Source organism: Anser cygnoides, chromosome 8 (assembly GCF_040182565.1).
Source record: "Anser cygnoides isolate HZ-2024a breed goose chromosome 8, Taihu_goose_T2T_genome, whole genome shotgun sequence".
NCBI lineage: Eukaryota > Metazoa > Chordata > Aves > Anseriformes > Anatidae > Anser > Anser cygnoides.
The window spans coordinates 4,049,849-4,071,499 of record NC_089880.1 but is presented as its reverse complement, the minus strand read 5'-3'; the positions used below and the strand labels follow the sequence as shown (position 1 = coordinate 4,071,499).

At 37.6% G+C, this 21,651-nt stretch overlaps 2 protein-coding genes across 9 annotated transcripts in view; one reads left to right on the top strand and one right to left on the bottom strand.

The window, feature by feature from the left end:
* Positions 1-21,651, top strand: part of FRRS1 (ferric chelate reductase 1) — a 146,108-nt gene that overhangs the window by 23,361 nt on the left and 101,096 nt on the right. For 7 of the 8 annotated variants that reach the window (XM_013186723.3, XM_048067194.2, XM_048067192.2 and 4 more), the window contains one exon: positions 60-2,995. In XM_013186723.3, coding sequence (XP_013042177.3) covers positions 60-152 — 93 coding nt within the window. In that variant the 3' untranslated portion in view covers positions 153-2,995. Of the gene's footprint in view, positions 1-59; positions 2,996-14,878; positions 15,048-16,134; positions 16,249-18,157; positions 18,320-21,651 lie in introns of those variants that run through there. The other variant, XR_010833402.1, reaches the window with a different exon arrangement.
* The window catches only part of PALMD (palmdelphin), a 50,644-nt gene continuing 34,375 nt past the window's right edge, over positions 5,383-21,651 (bottom strand). The window contains exons 5-9 of the mRNA XM_013186719.3: positions 13,938-14,052; positions 13,033-13,066; positions 12,834-12,944; positions 11,023-12,111; positions 5,383-6,921 (exon numbers count right to left, since the gene is read on the bottom strand). Of these exons, the coding sequence (XP_013042173.3) occupies positions 6,878-6,921; positions 11,023-12,111; positions 12,834-12,944; positions 13,033-13,066; positions 13,938-14,052 (1,393 nt within the window). The 3' untranslated portion in view covers positions 5,383-6,877. The remainder of the gene's footprint in view (positions 6,922-11,022; positions 12,112-12,833; positions 12,945-13,032; positions 13,067-13,937; positions 14,053-21,651) is intronic.

Genomic DNA, 21,651 nt, shown 5'->3' with positions numbered 1-21,651 from the left:
GGGATGGGAAGTGTTTTTTTAAACATAAAGGCTGACACACTTTTTTTTTTCCCTTGCAGGGTCATCTGTTTAAACAGATTGTGTTAACAATCTATGTCTGTGGAAATATAATATTCCTCATTGCCTTCCTGGCAGCAGTCTACCAAATATGAAATAAGTAACTGAAAACTCTGCAGTGAAGTACTGTGCACTTGAAAAACCTGTGAGGAATACTTTATTATGTTTCCCTCAACACATCCCTGAAGATGTAATTGAAGAATAATAGCACATGTTAGGGAGAACTTGAATTCAAATCAGTAGAAGGATGCTGGAATCCTGCAAAAACTGTCTTCTGATGTGATTTTTAATGTGAGTCTTTGCCTGAGTAAGGAATTAAGTTTCTATTTTTAGTAAATGCAGTAACTAACTTGATTGGAGTTTATAGGCTAAGAAGGCTGAGATGTACTGAAACCACTGTTTTGATAGTTAGAGTTCCCTAAACCTTTTGGGAATGTTACTGGAAAGCGTGATCCCAAATCTATCATATCTGTTCACTTTACTGTGCTCTACTGATGTGAAATGTGACAATTTCCTGCTTGTGACAGTTGACCATTACAAAAACTTACTGAAGAAAACTGTCACAAATGCAGGTTAATGCATTCTTTATCTTTGCAGTTAAATGCAAAAATCGTTCTCTGCTCTAAGAGCAGTACACATGTGCATACGGGTTTGGGAACTTCAGTCCTGTAGTTAAAACACCATTTAAGTCACTCAAAATATTGTTTTGTTCCCCTCAGTGCTTCTAAACCATAAAGAGAAAGTATGTTGGCAATACAAATGCATTAAAACCAGTTGTGCTTATATAACACTCAAACAGGAAGAACCTATCAGTATATGCATGTATTTGTTTATAGTCTTGGCCAGTTGTGGCTTCTGAATTACTGTTCTGTATGAATAAGATGGGTTTATGCTACTTGATTCTTAAATTGAAATGAAAATATTTGTTGGATAATGTTACTCTTGTGTTTGCACTGTTGAGTGAAATGGAGATTTGGAGTTGACCTGACTTCAAGAAAACACAGCTTCTGTTAATGTTAAATGAGTCCTTTGAGCTGTTGTACCTAGGAGACTGACTTGTCTCTATGTGGATAAGGGAGAGCATTTTTTAGTCAATAACAGATTTATCTGAATGATATGAACTAGGTAAGGGTCATGGAAAGAGATTATTCTTAAATTCTTTGGTTCATGGTTTACTTAGATATGGAGGATCACTCTAGAACAGAATCTCAGAAGTTAACCCTTCACAAAGCACTGAACTGCATGACACATTTCTTGTAACAATTCAAAGTATACTTCTAGCCTAGGGCTATTAACCTAGCTAAGAATAAAGGTGTTGGAGTACTAGAACAGCAAATATTGGAGCATATCTTGATATCGACTCTTTTAGCAAGAGCTCTCTACTACCTGACAGACAGGGTTGAAACACTCATATGGGTCAGGAAGTAGTTCTCTCCATTTACTAACGCAGTCTAGTTTGGCCTCTTCTGAAATCCACAATGCGGTCTGCAGTGACAAAACATTCAGAAAGCTACAAGTTTGTAGTAAGTTATCTTGGCTGCTCAAGAAATTTCCTTAGCCATAAGAGCACATATATAGCTGAGATTAATCCCCCTGTCAGCAGCAGCAGTAGACTGGAAGGTGAGCGTAAGTTGGACGGTCCCTTTCCTCCCAACTGGAGAAGTCAATCTCAGATTGAGAAGTGGAAGACCATGAAGAAATATGGCAAAACACAGGCTGAAGGGCAACAAGCACTTCCTTGTGCATTTTTTGATCTTTTTGATCTCAGAAACCTGGGAATCACAGGTCTATTTAATACTAAAATTTTGAGGGATTTTGTATACTATAAGTTTATAAAAGAATCTCTAAGCTTAGGTGTGATTGGCTTTTTAAATTAAGTCAATGCCAAATTATTTCTGTAATATGATAGCTGTGCTATGTTGCTTCACTCTCATGTGAAAGTGATCACAGGGTTTTTAAAACGTGAATGTAGGTATCTTAATAAAAGCTTTTTTAGTAAAGTGAAAACACTATCAAATAGAAACTAGAAAAGAACAGTTTTGCCTAGCAGCAAAATGGATTGTCTGTTTTCATAGTAGGTGCTTATTTTATAAATTAAAACTATTTAAATCCTTCCTGGAGAAACTCGTACTGAAATTGAATGTTGGAATATTAACATGTTTCTCTAACGTAGAATAGCTCTCTCCCAAGAGCTATAGAGCTGGCAGATTTTTTTTAGTTGCTCTTTGGATAACTTTTTCTTTCCTGGTACTAGCAATATTGTGTAGTTTGTGTGAGGCCTCTGTAGCATATTCTAACATCTTTGATTTAAAGACTTGTTAATTTTGTGTGCCCCCTGCATGACTAGTAAAAGGAAGCAATGTATGATTACATTCTAGTGACTATCCCTACATTCCTATTATATTCTTTAAAAAATAAGCTATGCAAGAGTTTGGTAACAAAAGGCAGGTAGCAGGAATTTTGGTTCTAGAGGCACTACTGGCTGCTGTACATATCTTCTCTTTATTGATAACTTAATATTTTTTGGAGGAAGATTTCCCTTTTCTTCATAAAGGAATCCCACTGAAGAGAACTTCATGAGAAGAGATCAAGAAGGTTTTGATGTTCTTTCAGACTCAGATTAAACTTGTGGTGACAAATCAACAGTAGTATATTTCTGCTTGGATTCTTCTAGATAGGCAAATACTCCCTAGTGAGTGGAAAGATAGAAGTTTATTGTTTTGAATTGTTAAATGAAGTCTTCAAATACTGATCATCTGCTCTTTACAACTACAAATAATGTTTCTTCTATATGTTTAGAAGAAAACTAAGTGGTGCAAGTTGCTTGAATGCTTTTGAATTCTTTGCTATTTTGCTTTACTTGGAATCAAGTTTTTACTAGTTGATATGCAGGCTGTAGAATGAATTAAGAAATAAAACTTCTTTATGGTGAATGCTACACTATTTTCTTTGATTCCTTTTATCAAAAAAAAAAAATACATTTTGGGGAGACTTGTATTGAGTGTAATAATGTCAATGTTTTTTTCCTTTGCCCAGGTTTGAAAAGGTTGGAGAGAGCTTGCCTAGTTTTTGTTTCGTATCTCTATTTATAACGCTATGTGGCGCTCTTGTTTAAATAAGAGTTTTTATTTTGCTTTCAACAAATGATGTTGAAAATAGGAACTGTTCCTAAAGCTTGAGAATTTTTATGATTACCTGATTTATTCAGTGAATTTAAGTTCACTTTAAAGCAGTTCATACAGATGAAAATAGATGTTTCATTATGTCTAAGCTTTTGTTTCTATAGTTATTACCTGTTTTCTTTTGTCATGTAAATTGTACTTTACATGTGTACATCCTTTTCCAAACAACTTAAGATAAATGGCAATCATGGAGGAGGAAACGAAGTCTGCATTTCAATGCACAAGTTAATATCTCAGTGATTTCTGACCTAGAGACTCCACGTGAATAGGAGGATGGTTAAGAAGGATGATCTCCTAAAACTGAGATTCTTTTTTCGGTTCAGCTTGATTCCAAGCTCTCTAAAGGGAGTGCATATGTGAAGGGGAAGGTGTTGCATACACTTACCTGAGGGAGTTACACAGCAGAATCAGCACATGGCAAATGCTTCAGAATATGTTTTAGCTCAAATGTAAGCTAATTCAGCTGTTGCATAACTTCTGCTTTTGGTCTTCCTTGTGCTCTTCAGAAGTGGCTTAACATACTACTTGCTATAAAAGCTGAACATGTGCATCACACTGAACCAGGGATCTATGACAGTCATCCTGGACAAATGAAACTGTGCTTAAGACTCCATCTTTGGCTTTACTTCAGACTCTTTTTTTGCTGGACCATTGAAATTATTCAGCTATAATAGTGAATTGGGATTTTGTATGGTGCTTGTACTGATGTGAAAAATTATTTGCCTTCTTTCAATTCTGTTCTTGATATAGAATGTGGGAGAGCTCTGGGGCTGCAACACTCAGCTGATGAATATCTCTACTTCCCAGAAACACATTTCTTGAGTGGTCCATTTTGTCTCCGTTCTTCCAAAGTGATTAACTATCCATGCTGCTACCTACTGCTGTGGTTTAACCTGTCTAGCAGCTAAGCACTACACAGCCATTTGCTCAGGGGTCTGTATACAAATAGTGTATTAGTGTGGGGCAGTTCAGACTCACACAAACAATAGTTTTAATATGTGATGCCAGAAGTGCCACAGGGCAAAGCAGATCTACTGAGCCTAGTATAGTCTACACAAGTAGCACTAATGTGTGCTTAGGGCAAGAGATGTAATGAGACTACAGTGATACTTTCTCTTCCTGGCAAGATCTCATTGCTGCTTGCCAGCATCAGTGTAAGGAAATCCTAAGGTAGATACTGCAGTTGGACTGAACCTTTTTAATGATGGGACTTATCCATGAAATGTACAATGAATTCTAGAAAAAAAAATTAAAACCCATAAATCCATCAATGGTTGTCTTCCTATTTAATTATTCACTGTCAAATCATTTGCTTTTAAGTCTGTTTCTTGATATTGTTTAATGACCTGTACTTTATCTTCCTGCCTTTATCATGGTTCTGCAGACATCTCATATCAGTCTTACTGTTTTTTTCCTATATGATTGCTGTGTTCAGTCATTTTGCACTTCTGATTTATCTTGATTACCCTTCTCTTTCACCCTTTGGAGAAAAGTAGAGTTTTGGTCACCCTAACATGTGAAAAACAAAACAAAAAATCTCTACTTAACATGTAAGCATGCAAGACCTTGCCACAGTTGTTTAGGTTTGTTTTCCATTTGTAATGAATCCTGAACTTCTTTGTTTATGGAGTTGATATTTTGCAAAGGCCTGTCTAAAATACTGCTATGGTGTTCCCCTCTTCCCCAAGAGGTTGGTAGTACCTACTCAACAGTTTCTTGTGCTGTGTAAGGTTAAGGTTTTCTGTTTTTATGCTTCAGTACTGAAAGACAGAATTTCACTTGCCAATTTACTTGCATAATCACACTTGTGATGTCTCTTTTGTTTTCATTCTTTTAAGCTACTGCAGCAATATGTAGGGAACAGTATTTTTACCCCTTTGTCAGCTCACTTAAGTTTGATAGCAGAGATCACTGGGGCAAGGCAGGGACAGATTCACAAAGCAATGTGCCTCTGTTGTAAAAACTGCCACTGTTAGTTCATGTCACTCTTTTCTACATCTGAATTGTATCCTATTGAGAACAGCTGAGTTGAATTAAAGATAACTCCCTCTGCTCACAGAACCAACAAGTAATGGGAGAATAAACATCTCTAGTGAAAAGGGGAGGGGGAAAAAACTCACAACAAAGCAGCACAGGCTAGACATAGAGAAAATGTAATATAGTTTATTCATTTTTATCTACTATTCCAATCTCCAGGTAACAATCTCTCAAATCCCAAAATCTGAGATTATCCTACTTACTGTTCTACTTGAGACTAGGAGCCACCAAGTTTTTAGAGGCTACATGTCAGCTGATTACTACCATCCACCCTCAGTATGAGGTAGTTGTTTTAGTTGCCTGCTTTGAAACAAGGAAGACAAGCAGAAGGTTACAGTTGCTTTTAGATGGTACATAATTTCTGAGTCAGCTATATAAGAATAATACAACCTGAGCTTTTTATCTGCTTAGCCATTCAAACCAGCCTGAGACCCAACGAAATAAAGTATCATAGTGATTTGAATATAAGGATGTAGTGCTTTGAGGCACTTTTTCCCCAAGAAGGTGGTACTGGAAAAATCTGACTTGCCCATGACTTTTCTAGATGCTGTTGTGCTTTTTTTAGGGCTGCTCTAAGTTCCCTAGCTACTCCCTCATGTGGAAAGAATTAATATGTTGCTTGGTGGGAGTCATGGACCTTGCTGGAGAGCTAAGCCCTGCAGTGGCTGCACCTACAGCAGACCTGTTGTGGCTGCAGGACAAGTCACTGGCAACTCACTATTTCTGAAAGGGGCCTTGAACTAATTTTAGCTCCCCTGGCCAACTGAAATGTGTACTAAGCACTACTTCTTAATGCCTGACAGGTGCTGCTTGTCTGGTAGTCAGCTTCCTGGAAACGTGGGGCTTTCTGTAGTGAGCTAGGAGGTGAAGCCATGCTTGGGAGATCAAGCTGTTTACAGCATTATGTGCAGGATCTGTGAGGCTATGGGTGGGAGTCATACGTGGTCTCAGGAAGTGAGCAAGGTCTTTTGATGGCTATACTGTCATATGTGAAGTAGAAGGGTGGGTAGACTGGGGTGCTATAGAAGGTGGCTAAATATGTAAATGCTGTTTTTGGATTGTTTTGCTGTTACTAAAAAAGGAATGCTTTAAATTTTGGCCAAGATTTGAAGCTTGGAAACCAGCTTTTATATTTACACTTCTTCCTGCTACTCTGTCTTTATGCTTAGTTTTTTAAATAACTTTTTTTTTTAATGACTGAAACATTTTCAATCAAAAGTCAAAGTAGGTGTGTTTAAAACTGAAAGGATATGCTGTGAAGTTCCTGGAGAGGGATGTTTATCTGCTCCGTGTATATGGCAACAATGTATTCCTGATCGTGCATACCTGTCCCCACATCTTCACACTTGGATATACACTGCATTTATGGTCTTGGGTAACTTTCCACTACCTTCAAAATACAAGATTTGATTTGTGTGTGGCAGCTGGCCAAATCTAAAAGTCTGTTAGAGTCCATTGGGTTATGCAATGGGCAAAATAACCCAGATGCATAAAATAGAAGAACAAAACATTAAGCATTAAGATCCAAAAGGTATGTTGAAGAAAATCTTCATAGCTTTATTCTGCTTTGAGTAGTGAAATTTACTTCCATCTTACAGCTGTTAAATCACCTTTTTCCCCAGCTTTGCCATTCTCATCCTTAGAGCTAAAAAAAAGAAAACAAACAAAAAGCCATTGTATTTTAAGTCTTCCTATTTCTGATGTTAAATCTTTGTATTTAGAATAATGAAGAATACACATACCTCCAATGGTTAATCCATCAGAATAAGCATTGTTTTAGTGTTACAGAAAGAAATCAGTAGAAGGTGTTAGTTCTAGTAATTTGGCAATAAAGTGAGTAATAAGAAACGTACCCCATTATTGCTATTTGAAAATTAGCACAGCTCTCTTATCTGTTTTGTTTCTGTTACCTTCGCTAACACATTACAGGCAGATGGTATTGTCCTTGACTAGAAGCTGACAGATTAAAAGGATGCATGAATAATTAAACCCATTTTTTAAACTAAACTCCTCAGTGGGCACTGTAACTGTTTGGAAGCCTTTTTCTTTTGTTGATGTTCAAAGCAAACTTCCCTCTTCCTGGTGCAGTGAGTCAGGGTGGGAGTTAGTCATATTCCTGAATTAAATCTGATGGAGTAATTTATCTGTATAAACATCAGTATGGCTATAGTCTTTAACTGGGTATAAGGTAGGTTCATTTGAAAGTGACAATGCAGGGCAGATGATTAAATGTTAAGGTTATTTTTAGAACAGCAATATAATGCTTTTGTTTGATATGTAAGAGCCTCCCCCCACTAAGCTCTTGATCTGAGAATGCAGTGGGAAAAATCTCCAGCCCTCTGACCTGTTAGTTTGAAGAGTCACCCAAAATAGCATTTCTTCCCTCCAACATGCATGTTCCTCTGTACTGGGAGACGGGGCCAAAGCAGCTGTTTACTTGATATATGCAGGTCAAACAAATGTCCAGTTCAAGTCATATTTTGAAGTTTGTTGCAAATCACAGAAGCATCTGAGCATAACCTTATTATGGGACCACTGATGTTAAGCTTAGTTCTTACAAGGACTGTACTGTTTGCAGACCAAGGTACTCTGGTGGATTCAAATCCTGGTTGTGGTTTGAGAGCAATTAGCCTGTCATAACCAATAGTCCAGGGATGTGTTTTTGTCTTTCACTCTGCATTACAGAAACAGGTGGCATGTATGCGTTTTCCTTCCCTATTAAACAGTTTTGTTGTACAATACTTTCTTCAGCACAAATTGGGCAAGTATTGTTTTCCATGGTTGTATATCTTCCAGTGGTAAAGAAAAAGTTAGCTCATCTAGACCAGCTACCTGCCCAAAGTTGCACTTTCACTTCCCGTGAGAGTCTATTCCATGCTGTCAGGAGGTTTTTCTGCCTACTGAGCTTCAGTTTTTCCTTTCTTCATTCATTCCATTATGTCTAGCCTTTGTTACGCCCCCAAGGACTTCATTTTCCCTAGTGAGTATTGAATCTTCAAAATATTTGCATGATTGAAATTTAAAGAAGAAAATTAACAATAATCCTGAATGCTAGGGTGCTAATTACAGCACTGCCATCCCTCTCTATCTGTATTTCTAAAGGCGTGTTCCATGAGATATTGATCTCCCACCAAGCTCATAGGGAAATGAAAATTGCTCCAGTATGGAAAGAGGAATGTCCTGTGCTTCTGTCAAGTTAGGGCTATGCTGAAGTCTCCTAATTTAATCCCATATTTCTCCATATTGGTTTGGACATGGAACACTTCCTCTGCATCTAAGATGTCTTTTATCATCCCTAACTTTTCAGTAACTTGTTCTGGAGTTTCATTTTGCTCCCAAAGCAAGACTGTAACATAACGGACTTCCTTCCTGGTCTGTCCTGTGCTTTCTTTCTGTTCTTTCAAAGAGCTCTCAATGTCTATTTAATATTCAAATACTGCCATTGCTTCTCAAGTCTTAATTTCAGAGAGGATTGTTTTTCTTTTATGGCTTGTTGCTTTAGTAATGAATGTTGAGATACCAAAATAATTTTGACTCCCCTCTTTTCACTGGTGGTGTTTATGGTTAACCTGGTAGGCTGAGGCTTGAAAAGAGTTTATTTCCTTGCTCTTTGTCATTCATTGTTCTAGGTGTAAGAGGCTTTCCTGGTTTTGTTTCTTTCTTATAATTAGCTGTGGGATTACAGGGCTGCTTGGGGAAAAAATGAGTCATTTCCTGTTTTTTTCCCACCGATGAAAATGTGTCCTAAGGAGTGGTAATAAATAGGTGGAGGGGCAAAGAGGAATACGGCTTAATTTCTGATTCTACTGGGCACTTGAAAGTGCTCACTTGGAGGCAGAGCTGAAGACGCAGGTGTATTTTTGACTTTATTGGGGCAGTTAGCAAGCTGCTATTAAATGGAACAAGGATTTTTCCTAAATGGCTATTTTCTCCTTAGTATTGTACGTGAAAGTAAATGGGTAAGACAAATATAAATTAATAGAACAGGTTCTCAAATGTCTTTGCTATGTTTTCCACTTCCCCAAAAGTCATTATTTGTTTTCCACTAGCCTCAAAAGAGGGAAACCAAATTGCTCAGAGATTGGCAGGAAAAATGAAGCATCATAAACTTCTTTTAGGAGACAAAAATAGGCAAAAGATTGTTACAGGTGGAGGTGCTCAGCTAACAGGTCAGGTATGTGGCCCACCTGAATGGTGCTACCAGCTTTCCTCTTTCCCAGGGCCTATTCAGGTCTAGCCACACAGCAGGCTGGAGGATGAACGAATCATTTTTGCTAGCAACTAGCTTCTGGAGGGTGGGTATCGCTTCTCTGTATTGTCCAGACATATGTGATAGGGGAATTAAGAGACTATTCCCAAAATACGAGGGGCTGCAACTGTTGCTGGAATGGTGTATCTTGTCTGTAGCCAGCCACTGGTGCTTTCATTTGTTGGCATAGAGTTGTTGGCAGCAGCCTTTGCTCCTGGGGGACACAGGAATTGCACAGACAGCAGAATTGGTGCTTGAGGGAAGCAAAGGTTCTCCTGAGTGGTAGACAAGGGCAGTGAATGATCAGAAGCACTGGGCAGCACTGCTGGAGTATTTCAGGCTGTGTTGTGCGTGACTGCATGAGGTTGATGATCCTCAACTGAGAGAATTACTTAACAGCTCTTCCCAGTCAATGCATACAGCTGCACAAATACTTGAAATTTCTTTATGTGATCTAATGTCCACCCTCTCTCCTGGCTTTACTTTCATTGTAAAGAAATTCTGGACTTCCAGTGCATCTGTAGGCAGGGCCTTGCACTTTTGCTTCCAAACTGCAAGATTACTCAGGATATAGTAAGGAAAAAGGGGAGAGGGGAGGGAGAGAATGTAGAATCAGCACCCCTGGCATCCCTTTAATTCAAATACAACATTCTCTAGTGCAGAATGTGGCTACTGTCTGAAATATGGTGATCTGTAAATACTCCTAAATGCAGTTTAATTATATGCACTAAAATACAACATAACCATGCTATTATCCCTTCAACCTTTCTTGCTATTGTTCTTTCAGCCTTTTATTATCAACGCTATAGTAAGAAACAGACATCTTAAATATGAATAGATTATAAAAAGTGCTAAGAAATAATAGTATGGACTAACCAAATGTAGAGAGGAAAACTTACATCGTTTTTCAGAAACTATAAAGATATTTAACTCAGGTCAACAAAAATGTTAAAACTTGCATAGACATTGTCAAGGCAAGGCTGGAAGTGTTGGTTCCAGAAAAATGATGAGTAAAACTGGTTATTAAACAGCCTTTCTGATTTAAAGTGCAATTTGGATTATCTAGGAAGTAGTTAGAATGCAGATAGGCACAAAAAATTCCAGTATGGAGACAGCATCAAGAAGCAATGCTGTTAGTTACCTTGTAGAAATGAAAATTATCCTTCTAACTGAGGTAGTATAAATGAATCCCTTAATTGTAACTTTAAAGAGAACAACTTTTAGTCTTTGAAAATCACAGAAACTGGCTTTTCTGCGATAGGTGGTATTTTTTACAAAATTTTGATATGGTAACTAGTGCATTGCTAAAGATGAAATAATTCAACAGTATCAAAATGCAGATTAGTGTTTGTTAACAAAGAAGCAAAGAAATGATTAGTAATTGCATATTGGTCCACGAAACAATCAAAGTAATAAGTGAAATAGCTGCTACCAGAGAGTAGTATCAGGTTTGCTACATGAGTGAGCAGCAGCGGCATGATTTTCCTTTTCTGTTACCTGTTAGTGAGGGATCTTCAGTACCGTCTCCAGATACCTGACTCTGAAGATGAATGTGGTGCATAGGTGAGCTTAAGCGTTCCTCTTGTTCTTGTAGGGAGATGGAGTTCTTGTGGGTTGCCTTGTTCAGGCTTGAGCCCAGGCTTCTCACCGGGTTCATCTGTGGCACTTCTGTGGTTTTTCTGCTTGGTGGCTGATAAACCTGACTATAATGGCCTATGGGATGATATGATGGTTTCTCAGATTTGCTGTTTTCATCATCGTCGTCATCAATAATAACTAATTCTGCGCGGATAACCCCATCATATCTTGACAACTTTTGATCTGCTTCTGCATCATCGTCATCAATGCGCTGATAACCCATGAAAATCATTGTAACTGGTTCTGAGTCATCCACGTAACATGGTACAGCTTGGACGATCCTGTACTGAACATCTTCCTCATCTTGAGGTGCAGGGGATGTTTCATTATGATGGTAGGAGCGTAAAAACCTTGTCTCATTATGTCTTTCTATTATATTCTGATAAGGTTTTAATTCCTCATGTGCAGCTTTTCTTTTTTCATTATGTATCATTCTGTTCTCAGGATTAGTGTGTGCTTTCTTCTCTGAATGTGAAAGCTCTGGAGAGGGAGACTTTGGTGTTGGCTTTGGAAGACCAAGCCCGTTCTCTTTATGTTGCTGCATGAAGTGTTCCTGCTTAGGAGAGAATTCTGTCTGACTGAGTCCATTCATCTCTCTTCTATGTGTGTCTTCCAGTTTTAGTCCGGGGACTAATTTGTCTTTCTGAGGAGTAACTGGTCTGCAAAACTTGTTTGCAAACACAGGCTCATGATACTCTGTGGGAGACTGGGAATTTTTTTCAGTTGCCTGCCTTAGAAGGTCCTCCACCTCAACAGGAGCAAGTTCATCCATCCCATTTTGTGTTGTGCTGCCATTTGAGGACACTGCATAGACTGACTTCCTACCATCATCATAGACTTTAATACCTGTCTCTTTAAACTCATTCGAGGGAAGAGGTATTGTTGACAACACTGTGTTTTCTCCTGTCTTCATGTCTTTTTCAACTTTAATTTCCATGGCAAACAATGCTGTTGAAAGAAACAAGTGCTTAAACTGATGATGCAGTGGCAGGAAGAGATATTTTAGAAGAGTTCTGACAGTGATGGAGAAAGACTGTCAGAACGAATTATCAAAGACATAAATTATCGCATACATAACCAATGTACTAGGTTCTCATTCTGAATCCCCCCCTTCCACCTTGTCAAAACTTGAAGCTGAAAAATATTTTTGGTTGGATCTACTTCTGCAAGGAAAAATAAGCTGATGAGGAGCCACTTTTTGTTATGTGATTCTGACTGAGAAAGACACATTTAACCTTAGCCTCCAGTGGTGTGCTTGGCAATAGCAGTTGAAAGACCTTGACATGCTACAAACTGAGAGTTTTGGGCACTCAGAGGGGTTAGAAAGTGGTGTTGGTAGGAAATAACGAGGTACTGCCAGCTAACTGGTGGATGTAACTGCTGGCAGAAAATGTGAAATGTGTAGCATGAAGGGAGGAGCTACTAAATTATGCCAGATAGAGGAATGAAGTACTGGAAGGAAGCTTCAGTGTTGAAAACATTTGATCTTATTCTCAAAAGCCTTGTGTCCCACCTCTCAGTTTTACTGACATCACTGATAACATAACGCAGCTTAACTGAGAACATCATCTCATATCTATAATGCTCATCCTTTCCTTAAAGTGTTAGATTCAGTTTTTAGGAAGCCTTTGCAAATACTGGCACCCTTTGCAGTTGTTAGTAAGCAGTACCTTTTCTCTTTTCTTCATCATCAGTGACAGTATGTCCTGCCCTCTTCAGTGCAGAAGGTCTGAAATACTTGGGAAGGTCAGGTATGCTGGCATATATGTAGTCTGCTGCCTCTGAATAAAGAATATCACCAATGCACTTATTTATGTTTTTAATGACTTTTACGAGAACCTTTTTTGAATTATTTTTTACTAAACATACCTTCTTCAGCTCCTGCTTTTTCAGTCTTCACTGACTAGGAAAGAGAACCATTAATAATAAATGTGATTAGTCAGTTTTAAGATGTTAACTAGACAGTGTTTTGCTTTACATAATAGTTTAACTTCTGTACATGGCTTCATACTGAGAGGTACCTAAAAGTGGAATCTGCTCAGCTTGGAGTATGGCAAGTGGGAAAGAGGAACTTGCTTCTGGTCATCTTACCCTGTGTCACTTAGAATCATACTGGTAAAGACAAGACGTCAGAAAGTGTTACTCAGTGAGACAGCCTCACGCTGTAGCCCAGACTGATTGACTTCAATGACTTCAAAGCCGTACTTTGGCTTTCCAGTTAATTATCTCCCTGCTTATTTTTAAAATGTGTGTGTGCATATGTAAGAACAACTGGAAAACTGAGGTTGAGTTTCATCGTTTTTTTTTTGAGAAGGCTTCAAATTTTCAAATATCAAAATGACCTTTAGACAAAGGCGAATGACTAATGATAAATCACTTTTCACTATAACTTCTCTCGGGGACTGAGGGGAAAGGATGATGCAGTTTAGTTGGATGCATCACCTGAAGGAGCATAAGTTGGTCTCTGTACCATTGTGTCTATCTTTTGCTGAGGTGCAAAGTTGTTGATTGGTGGCAGTGCTGTTTTCTTGAGATGTGATATAGATAAGTTATGACAGTAATTGTTTCCTGACCTCCAACCCCTGCTCCAAAAAGCAAATGGAAACATATGGACACTTGAACAATATAATTTCTTGGCCGCTCTTTGTATTTGATCTACCGTTGTTTCAGAACAAAGGTTCTTGACCACTTGCATGATCCAGCTAGCTCTTCTTTCCCTGATTATGATGATGAATAAGTAACGCATTCTACCTCTGGAGTAATTTGGCACTTACCTTTATTATGTCTTCTGTTGTTTTCTCAACTGACTTAAGTTTCTTTAAAATAGATTCTTCCTTAGCTGAGACTTTCATTTCCTCTTTTTCAAGGGCCTCAATTTCCTTCTCCAGTCTGCAATTACAATTCCGTTTGATTTAATATCAGGTAGAGAACAACACTGCAGATTTGATTCATTTTGAATACAGACACTAGTGGGGCTGATTCTACTTACCCTGGCAAATCTCACTCTGATATAGAATCAGCTTGTAATTTCACATGTCTCAGGAAAAACTGAAATAGTATTCTCAGTTTTTAAAAAACGTACCTGCCAGATTCCTGCTGGGCCTACTGTGAAAACAATGACTGATGTTAACTTATTTTTCATGAGAGAACAGGTAAGGAATATATGCCCCCATGGGATTACCTCATCTTTAAGCAAACTTTCTCTCTACATTGTCTCAAGAAATGTGATCGTTCCATGGTAATTATGATGTAGGAAACTAGTCTAGTTACACACACCAGGGTTATGACTTGCTTGTTTCTTCATTCTGTGTATACTTGAACATTTAGGACAAAAGCTGTGAATTCTCTGGTTGTAAAAGTCAGAAGGATGTTCTTCTAACTCCAAGAGTTGGAGTTATATGAGGTCACCTCGCACACTATATTTTAATATATGTAGCTAAGCTGAATTCAGGAGGATAACACAAAGAAAAAAGGTCTAATCAATCTAGTAGAAGCTGCAATTCCCATAGGACCATCTTTATCCATGGATATAAAATTGCATTCATATTTCTGAGAGAGAGCAGGTATTGTGCTGATATATCAAGGCTTTATTTGATAAAATAATGGCATTTGCAAATACTTTTTGTAGAACTAAAATAGGTAAAACAGTACTTAACTGATTTTCTAATGTAAAAATTATTATAGCTAGGAATCATAATAGTGATATGTTTTGCAGACTATTTTTATGAAGCAAAAACTACATAATCATGTGGATTTTGAATACTATGCAAACTGCACAGCAGAGGATAAGAGAGACTGAATTCTGAAGCTTTTTTATGAGTTTGTTTTGGGATCAAGAATGAAGAATTTGCAGTCACCTAGAGTGGTAAAGAGGCTTTCCGAAGGTAGGCTCGGACACCAAGACAGTTCTCTACGGTTTTGCATGTGTGAATGTGGGTTCTGGGATTTCAAATTTCTTTCCTTTGGTAAAAAATGTAACGAAGCCTGACTGACAGTAGAAACTTGGTTCTTGACGCGAATAAATGCAAGATATTTATGATTATAAGATATTTATACATGCAAGATAAGTGTGGGGGCTGGGGTCAGGATGGGTGTGTGACTGTAGCATTTCTGATAGCTACAACAGCTCTCGTGTAGTCTACAAACTTTAAAACACCAGGCAGTTTTAAGGGTTCCACTTCAGGATTGTGAGCTAAGGTGTCTGCAGACACCTTAGGTGTGCTTCCTAGTTGTTCATCAGTCTTTTTACTTGATTCTCTGGGAAAATGCTGAAATCAAGTCTCTGGAAAGGATTTGTTTTCAGCATAACAGTAGTCATGTGAGATGCACCAGTTCAATGCACCTAGGACAAGCAGCTTGGAAGGCTAATGTTTGAAGTGTTTGCTCAAGTAATATCCTCACCTGTATTACCAATGAACTGGCAAGAGAAACTGAGTAGTTCATACAATTATGATACATGTCACATCAGGTGTTAATAACCACTTTCTAAACTTGCATTTAGATGAGATTTCCTGCACTAAAACAATTTTTAAGGGTCCATTTAGTATAGAAGGAGCCTTTGATTGCAGATTGCACCTCAGTCTAGTCAGTGAGAGCTTTGTTTTACAAAGATAAATTAAGGATACCAAACACAATAACTTTGGATATTCTCTAGAACAGAAGGATATTCAGCACTTGGCTCATCTCCATCAGATTTTAGTAGTGCAAGTCACTTGCCGGTGAAGACATGGCTGGTGGGTTATTTTCTTTAAAAGCCCTCATTCTGTAAAAGACTGAAGCTCAGCAGTCAGGATTTTTTGGGCTATTGATTTGTACTCTAGACTTGTACTTGATTTAAAAGGGGCCACAGCTCCCTTTCTTCTTCCCCTTTTTTGTTGTATGTTAGAGCTATATGATATGGTTTCTTATATATTAAAGCTGAGTAAAATGTTTAAGGTGTCTATTTCTTAACTGGAGTTCTTATTTTCTCAGCACTGAGATGCTCGATGAAACACTTCTAGTCAGAAAGGTCCAGGACAAAATATTTAACTTCTGTATATGTGAGCGGGAGAAATCTATGCCTGGTTGTTAAAGCACGTCTATAAGGTAAAGTATCTCAATCAAATTCTTTTCTCTGGTGTGACTAAGGTAGTGACTTTAGGGAGGTGCCCCACAACCTATTTTTCCCTCTATAGTCAAGACACTTCCATTCCGCATAAGCACATATTTTGGGGGGTTTCGATAGAAGCTTTCTGTGTAGCCTACTAGTCATAAAGTCACTTTTCCATGAAGGAGATTCATAATCAAGTCCAAATTTAGCTCTGAACTGGATCTCTCCTGCTGTGGATGAGTGCTATATAGCCTTAGCCTTCTGGTTCATCTCTTTCTCCTTCTTGCAAACCCGTTTGCTTCAACTTATAGGAAGAAACAGAAGTAAATCTTAAAATGTTCCATATTTGATGAAAATGTCTTCCATTGTTTTTGAATCCCTGTAGAAGCTGATGACTGTAGACTTAAGGCAACTGCAAATGATATCACAGTTGCTGACTCTCTAGTCATAAGGGAATTATCACTGGATGGTCAGATCCAAAACTAAAAATAAAATAATGATGGACGTACTCCAATATGCTAGGAAAAACTGCATTCTGATTTGACTTATTCTTTAGTATGGACTAAGATCTAAGAAACCATACCAAAGTCAATGCTAATAATAGAAATTTCAACTGCATTTAAAACAGTAAGCAGACCAGAATAGTTGAATGCAGGCTAGCAGAGAAGCATTATTTAACTGCTCTTGTGTGATTGCTTGAGGACTCTGAATAATGCTGTGGCTCTTGCCCTTTTTAAAATCAAAGTTGAAGAGCTACAATAGTAGAATACTATGTGGATTTTCAGCTGGTGGTAAGAAGATCCTCTTTTTTGCAACACATATGGTATCGCAGGTCTCAGAACTGAGATGTGAAGAAAAGTGCATTCAGGATGAAAGTAAAACAAATAAAAATAAGAACTCTTACACTGCTATGAAAGAAACTAATGTAATGACCACATTCTATATTTCTGCATTTCTTACAGAATACTATTTAATATATTGAAATGTGGTTTTACAGGAGACTTTGATTGCAATATTATAATGTTAAAATTAATCATTAAAAACTCATAGAAGCATAATGAACTAAAGGATCATTAACCTTTACTATGAGTTTGTTTTAGTCTGGACTGTAACTGCTGCTAGACACAGGTGTAAGAAGAAGAAAAATCTTGGAAATTAATTAAAATAGCAAAGTGGGGGTGGGGGAGATGGCTAGGCAAAAAGAAAAAAAAGTTATCTGGGGGATCAAGAAACATATTTAATTTTATGTATGCTCTCATGCCCATACAAACACTCACTTCAAGTGGTAATTAAGAGGACTGATTCAGTGATCAGTGGGGCTAAAGAAAAATTATACCCATGCAAATGGAAAATTGCATCTAGAACTTGTCTCTTTTTTAACACATACTAGTATATAGATGTAAATACTTCTTATGGTTCATTTTTTCAGAGGATGTTGTGTATGTGCACACTAGAACTTGTTGAAAGGCAACTTTCTAAAAACACAAGACACGTTTAAAAAATCAAAGTCCTTTTGACTTTGTACAGTTCAAAATTTAGACCAGGATCTCCTTCCATCTTTAGCAGCTTCTAAATACTCTGAATCAATGACATTTTTAGGAAGTTAATCACAGTCTGGTTTGAAAGGGTCTAGCAGCTGAAACAGTGACTATTTTAAAACAAACTAAAGCTAATATTTTTTTTCATGGTGTTGCTGTGTCTTGCAGAGTACTGGAAGCATAATGCAGTTACTGCATTAAATCAGTCCTCTGGATATTTGTCCTTTCCTCCTTGAGTAGTGTTTGTTGTTTTAGAGGGCAAAGAAAGTAGTATGGAGATATGGATTAAATAAGGATCTTTAGAAGATGAGATTCTAAACTGGTGGTGTGTCTGCCAAAGCAATAGCTGAGTTAACAAATTCTTCAGTGTATACCTGACTGCTGCTGGCCACCAGCTGATCTACGATTGGCACCACTACCACCCCAGAAGAAAAAGGCTTATGGGTGAAAAACAGATAGTAGGATACCACCCTGGAGGATACCAGACTGAGAGGAAAAGGCAGCTTAGCAAGTCCTTGCATGTTTTGAGGTGAGTCAATGCTTTAGCAGCACTGGAAACCATCTAGCCTTAGCCTGCCTTAATGTATGTATCACATTACAAACTAGAGTAGTTCTTAGTAACATGGTGATGTTTGTGCATTTTTTTTAAGTACGTTGTTTAGCAACTAAGTCTGTCACACATGAATGCTATTTGCTAAAAATCCAATGATAAAATGGGACTGAATCTTAATTCACCTTGTTCCCTGACCCAGGGACTTGCTCACTTGGCTCACCGCAACTTCTAACAGATAAACAGGGTGAATAGAAAAAAATGTGTAAATGCTGTTTTTGTCTGTAACCAGAGCTTTGAGTCACTTGTCTGCAAGGTGGCTCAGGCCACCCACTGTTCACTGTTTTACTGTCACTATAAGGAATGGAACCTTCCCTTTTATTGAAAAATGCCCAAATTCTAACATAAATGCTAGCTCTATTTGACATCCAAATAAAGAGTGTTTTAAAGCAAGTTTAGGAGGGTAATGGAAATGCCACTGTTGTAAATAACTTGCATACAGCTGCAAGCAATTGTGCTCTCAGCTGAGAGAAACATCCATGGTTCTAGGGGTATTGAAAAAAAATCTTTAAAGTGATTCAGTTTTTTAATTGATAATGAAAACCACATAACTGTCAGAGTGGACAGAATCTACTTGAAGCAACAGTGAATTTTAATAATTGGATGCACAGCAGAAAATTTCTACTGAGCTTCTCAATATATCGTATTGTTACTGCATGACAAGTATGTACATGATCAGTATTGCAATCTGACAACATAGGTCAAAGGTGTGACTTCATTTTATGTATATGTAGTCAGGCAAGCTTTTACTAGCTTGGGTACCATCTATGGCACAGCAAAAGTGCTGTGCAAGTATGGTGAGTGCATATGTTGTGCTTTTTAGTGGACTTTGTTCATGCTAGACTTGGCATTACTAGGTTTCTGTATCTCTGTCTAGTTTGAAACCGGGTTGAGTATGTCTAAAAAAGACATGATATGGAAGACAGCATAGATGCCTCTCTGGAGGCCTTTGCCAGACCACTATTGAACAGTGGTAGGAGGTATAACTTACAGGAGGAGATGTTTGAGAATAAACCTGCTTAAATTTTTAGTTCAGAGGGAAGTTTCCATATGACTCAAGCTATGTTCTTCTGCCTCAGTTCTCCATCTGTAAAGTCAAATGCCTTGCCTATCTCCTCTGTGTGTAATGAGGATAAAAGCTGCCCAAGTCTCTAAAGTATGGATTGCCTAGTTAAGAGAATAAATATATCAATAATGAAAATGTTTCTTTTGCTAGTAAGGCCTTAAAACCTCCCAATTGTCTTTAAAACTTCAGCAATGGTGATAGAAGTACTTTTTCTACTGCTAGGTGGGTCAGGAATATAATTAGGACCATTTCTGTACCTATTCTTAGTTCCAGGATGCAGGTTTCTTGTCGTATTGTATCTTGCTTGGTGATGAAACTGTTTTTTCATGCTTTTTTTGATTTATAGTGGGTGAACATCACCACTTATTTTTTTCTCTATGCTGTCTTGCAAAACACATCCACAATAGAAGGGAACAGTATTTGCTACATAAGTACTACTTCATTGTACCTGCAAAGTTATTGTAAGAGTGAAGACAGTGTCATTCTGTTGTACTTATATTTAATCTTTTCATTTTATGCTTGTCATTTGTCTGATGTCTTTCACTCCAAATAAATCTGAAGTATTTCACATGTACATCAGGTAGTAGGAATCATTTTAAGGAGGAAGCAATCTAGGGGAGGTTGCCAGAAGGTCATGGGCAAGAAAAGTTAGTTGGTGAGTCTGGTATTAACAACAAATAGTTGTAGAAATATTTAGTGGGGAAAAAAAATCAATTGCCATGGAACGGTGGTGTGTGTGTGTATGTGTATATACATATATATATGTATATATATATATATATATAAAAGATGAAACATGCAGGGGTGTTGTAAAGAGAATAACAATTTTAATAGGAGGAGAAAGGCCTGTGTCTAAAACCAAACATTTAATGCAACTTTTCCATTGTGGTACTTTTGGTTGCAAGCAAAGTTATTTCATTTTCATCAACATTTAAATTGCTGATTTATGGTCAGAATCTCAGCCATCTAGATGCACAAACATTGTTTGTGCTTGTAATTAACTCAATTGGAGTTATGTAGGAGAACTCATGCCTAATACATTTCTCTGAAATGCAGGCATATAAATAGAAACTAGTTTGAAAAACAACAAAAACTGGCATCCCTGAATCTGACCTACATGGGAAAGGAATACTAAACTCTTTTTTTGGGGTGCAGGCTGAATGTTAAGTTTCTGGTAAAAATTCCAGTTGGAATGTAACAGACATTTCTGTAGTTAGGCTGTTGCAGGTTCAAGCCTACATTAAGCTTATGAGCTCAGGAACTTTGGCCTTGTTTGGTGTAATGTGTGTGCTCTTGGTCATGTGATACAGTACTAAATGTGCTGCCTTCCCATTCACAGTGCATCTGCATACAGGCCTTGTAATTTTATATATATAAAACTATACAAATGTTTATATATTATATTTACATATATATATATAAAAGAGGTGGTCTGAGATTTTGCTCTGGGATTCATGATGTCGTTTAAATAAGCAATCAGGTATAAATGAATGGTTTAGCACTCTCATTTCTCTCACTTCTTCCTTAAAGCAAAAATGCATTTAGAAATTTTCATTTTAATGTCTATGACTATATTTCAAAGGACCTGGAAGCTTCTAATTCAGGTAAATTTTATAAACTTATTACTCCTTCTCAACACAACTGCAATCTGGAATTGAAGCAGAAAAATTAAAATTTCTTTGACGCTAATTTACCTCTATGAGTTAAAGTTTTGTTTGAAGCTCCAGTTTGGTTACTGTTTTACTATTTCTAATAGCGTTAAATTCTAATCAGGCTAAAAAGTATGTATGGCTGCATTCAGAGAAGTGAAGCTTAATATGGGTGTAATAGAGAATTAAAAATAGAAAGAGTGTAAATAGAAACTAAGGATGCTGAACTGAAGACAAAGTCAAGACTAATTACAAGGACAGCATCAAAATACTCTACAACTGGAAGTAGAAACCCAGATCCTGAGAGATGTTGAAATGGCATTGCATGTCTGACTTATCAGCCCTATTTGCTGAAATCTCTTTAAAAACCACCCTATAATACTAATTAAGTCTCAATCCTGCTTTCCCTCCTGTCCTGTTTCTGGGAAGACTTGGACCTGTTGCCAGCGTTGCTGTGAGACAGCTTAATTGCGATGACTCAGGTGCAGGGAACCCTTAAGATTTGTTATCAGGTAACAGACTAGATTTAGATGCTG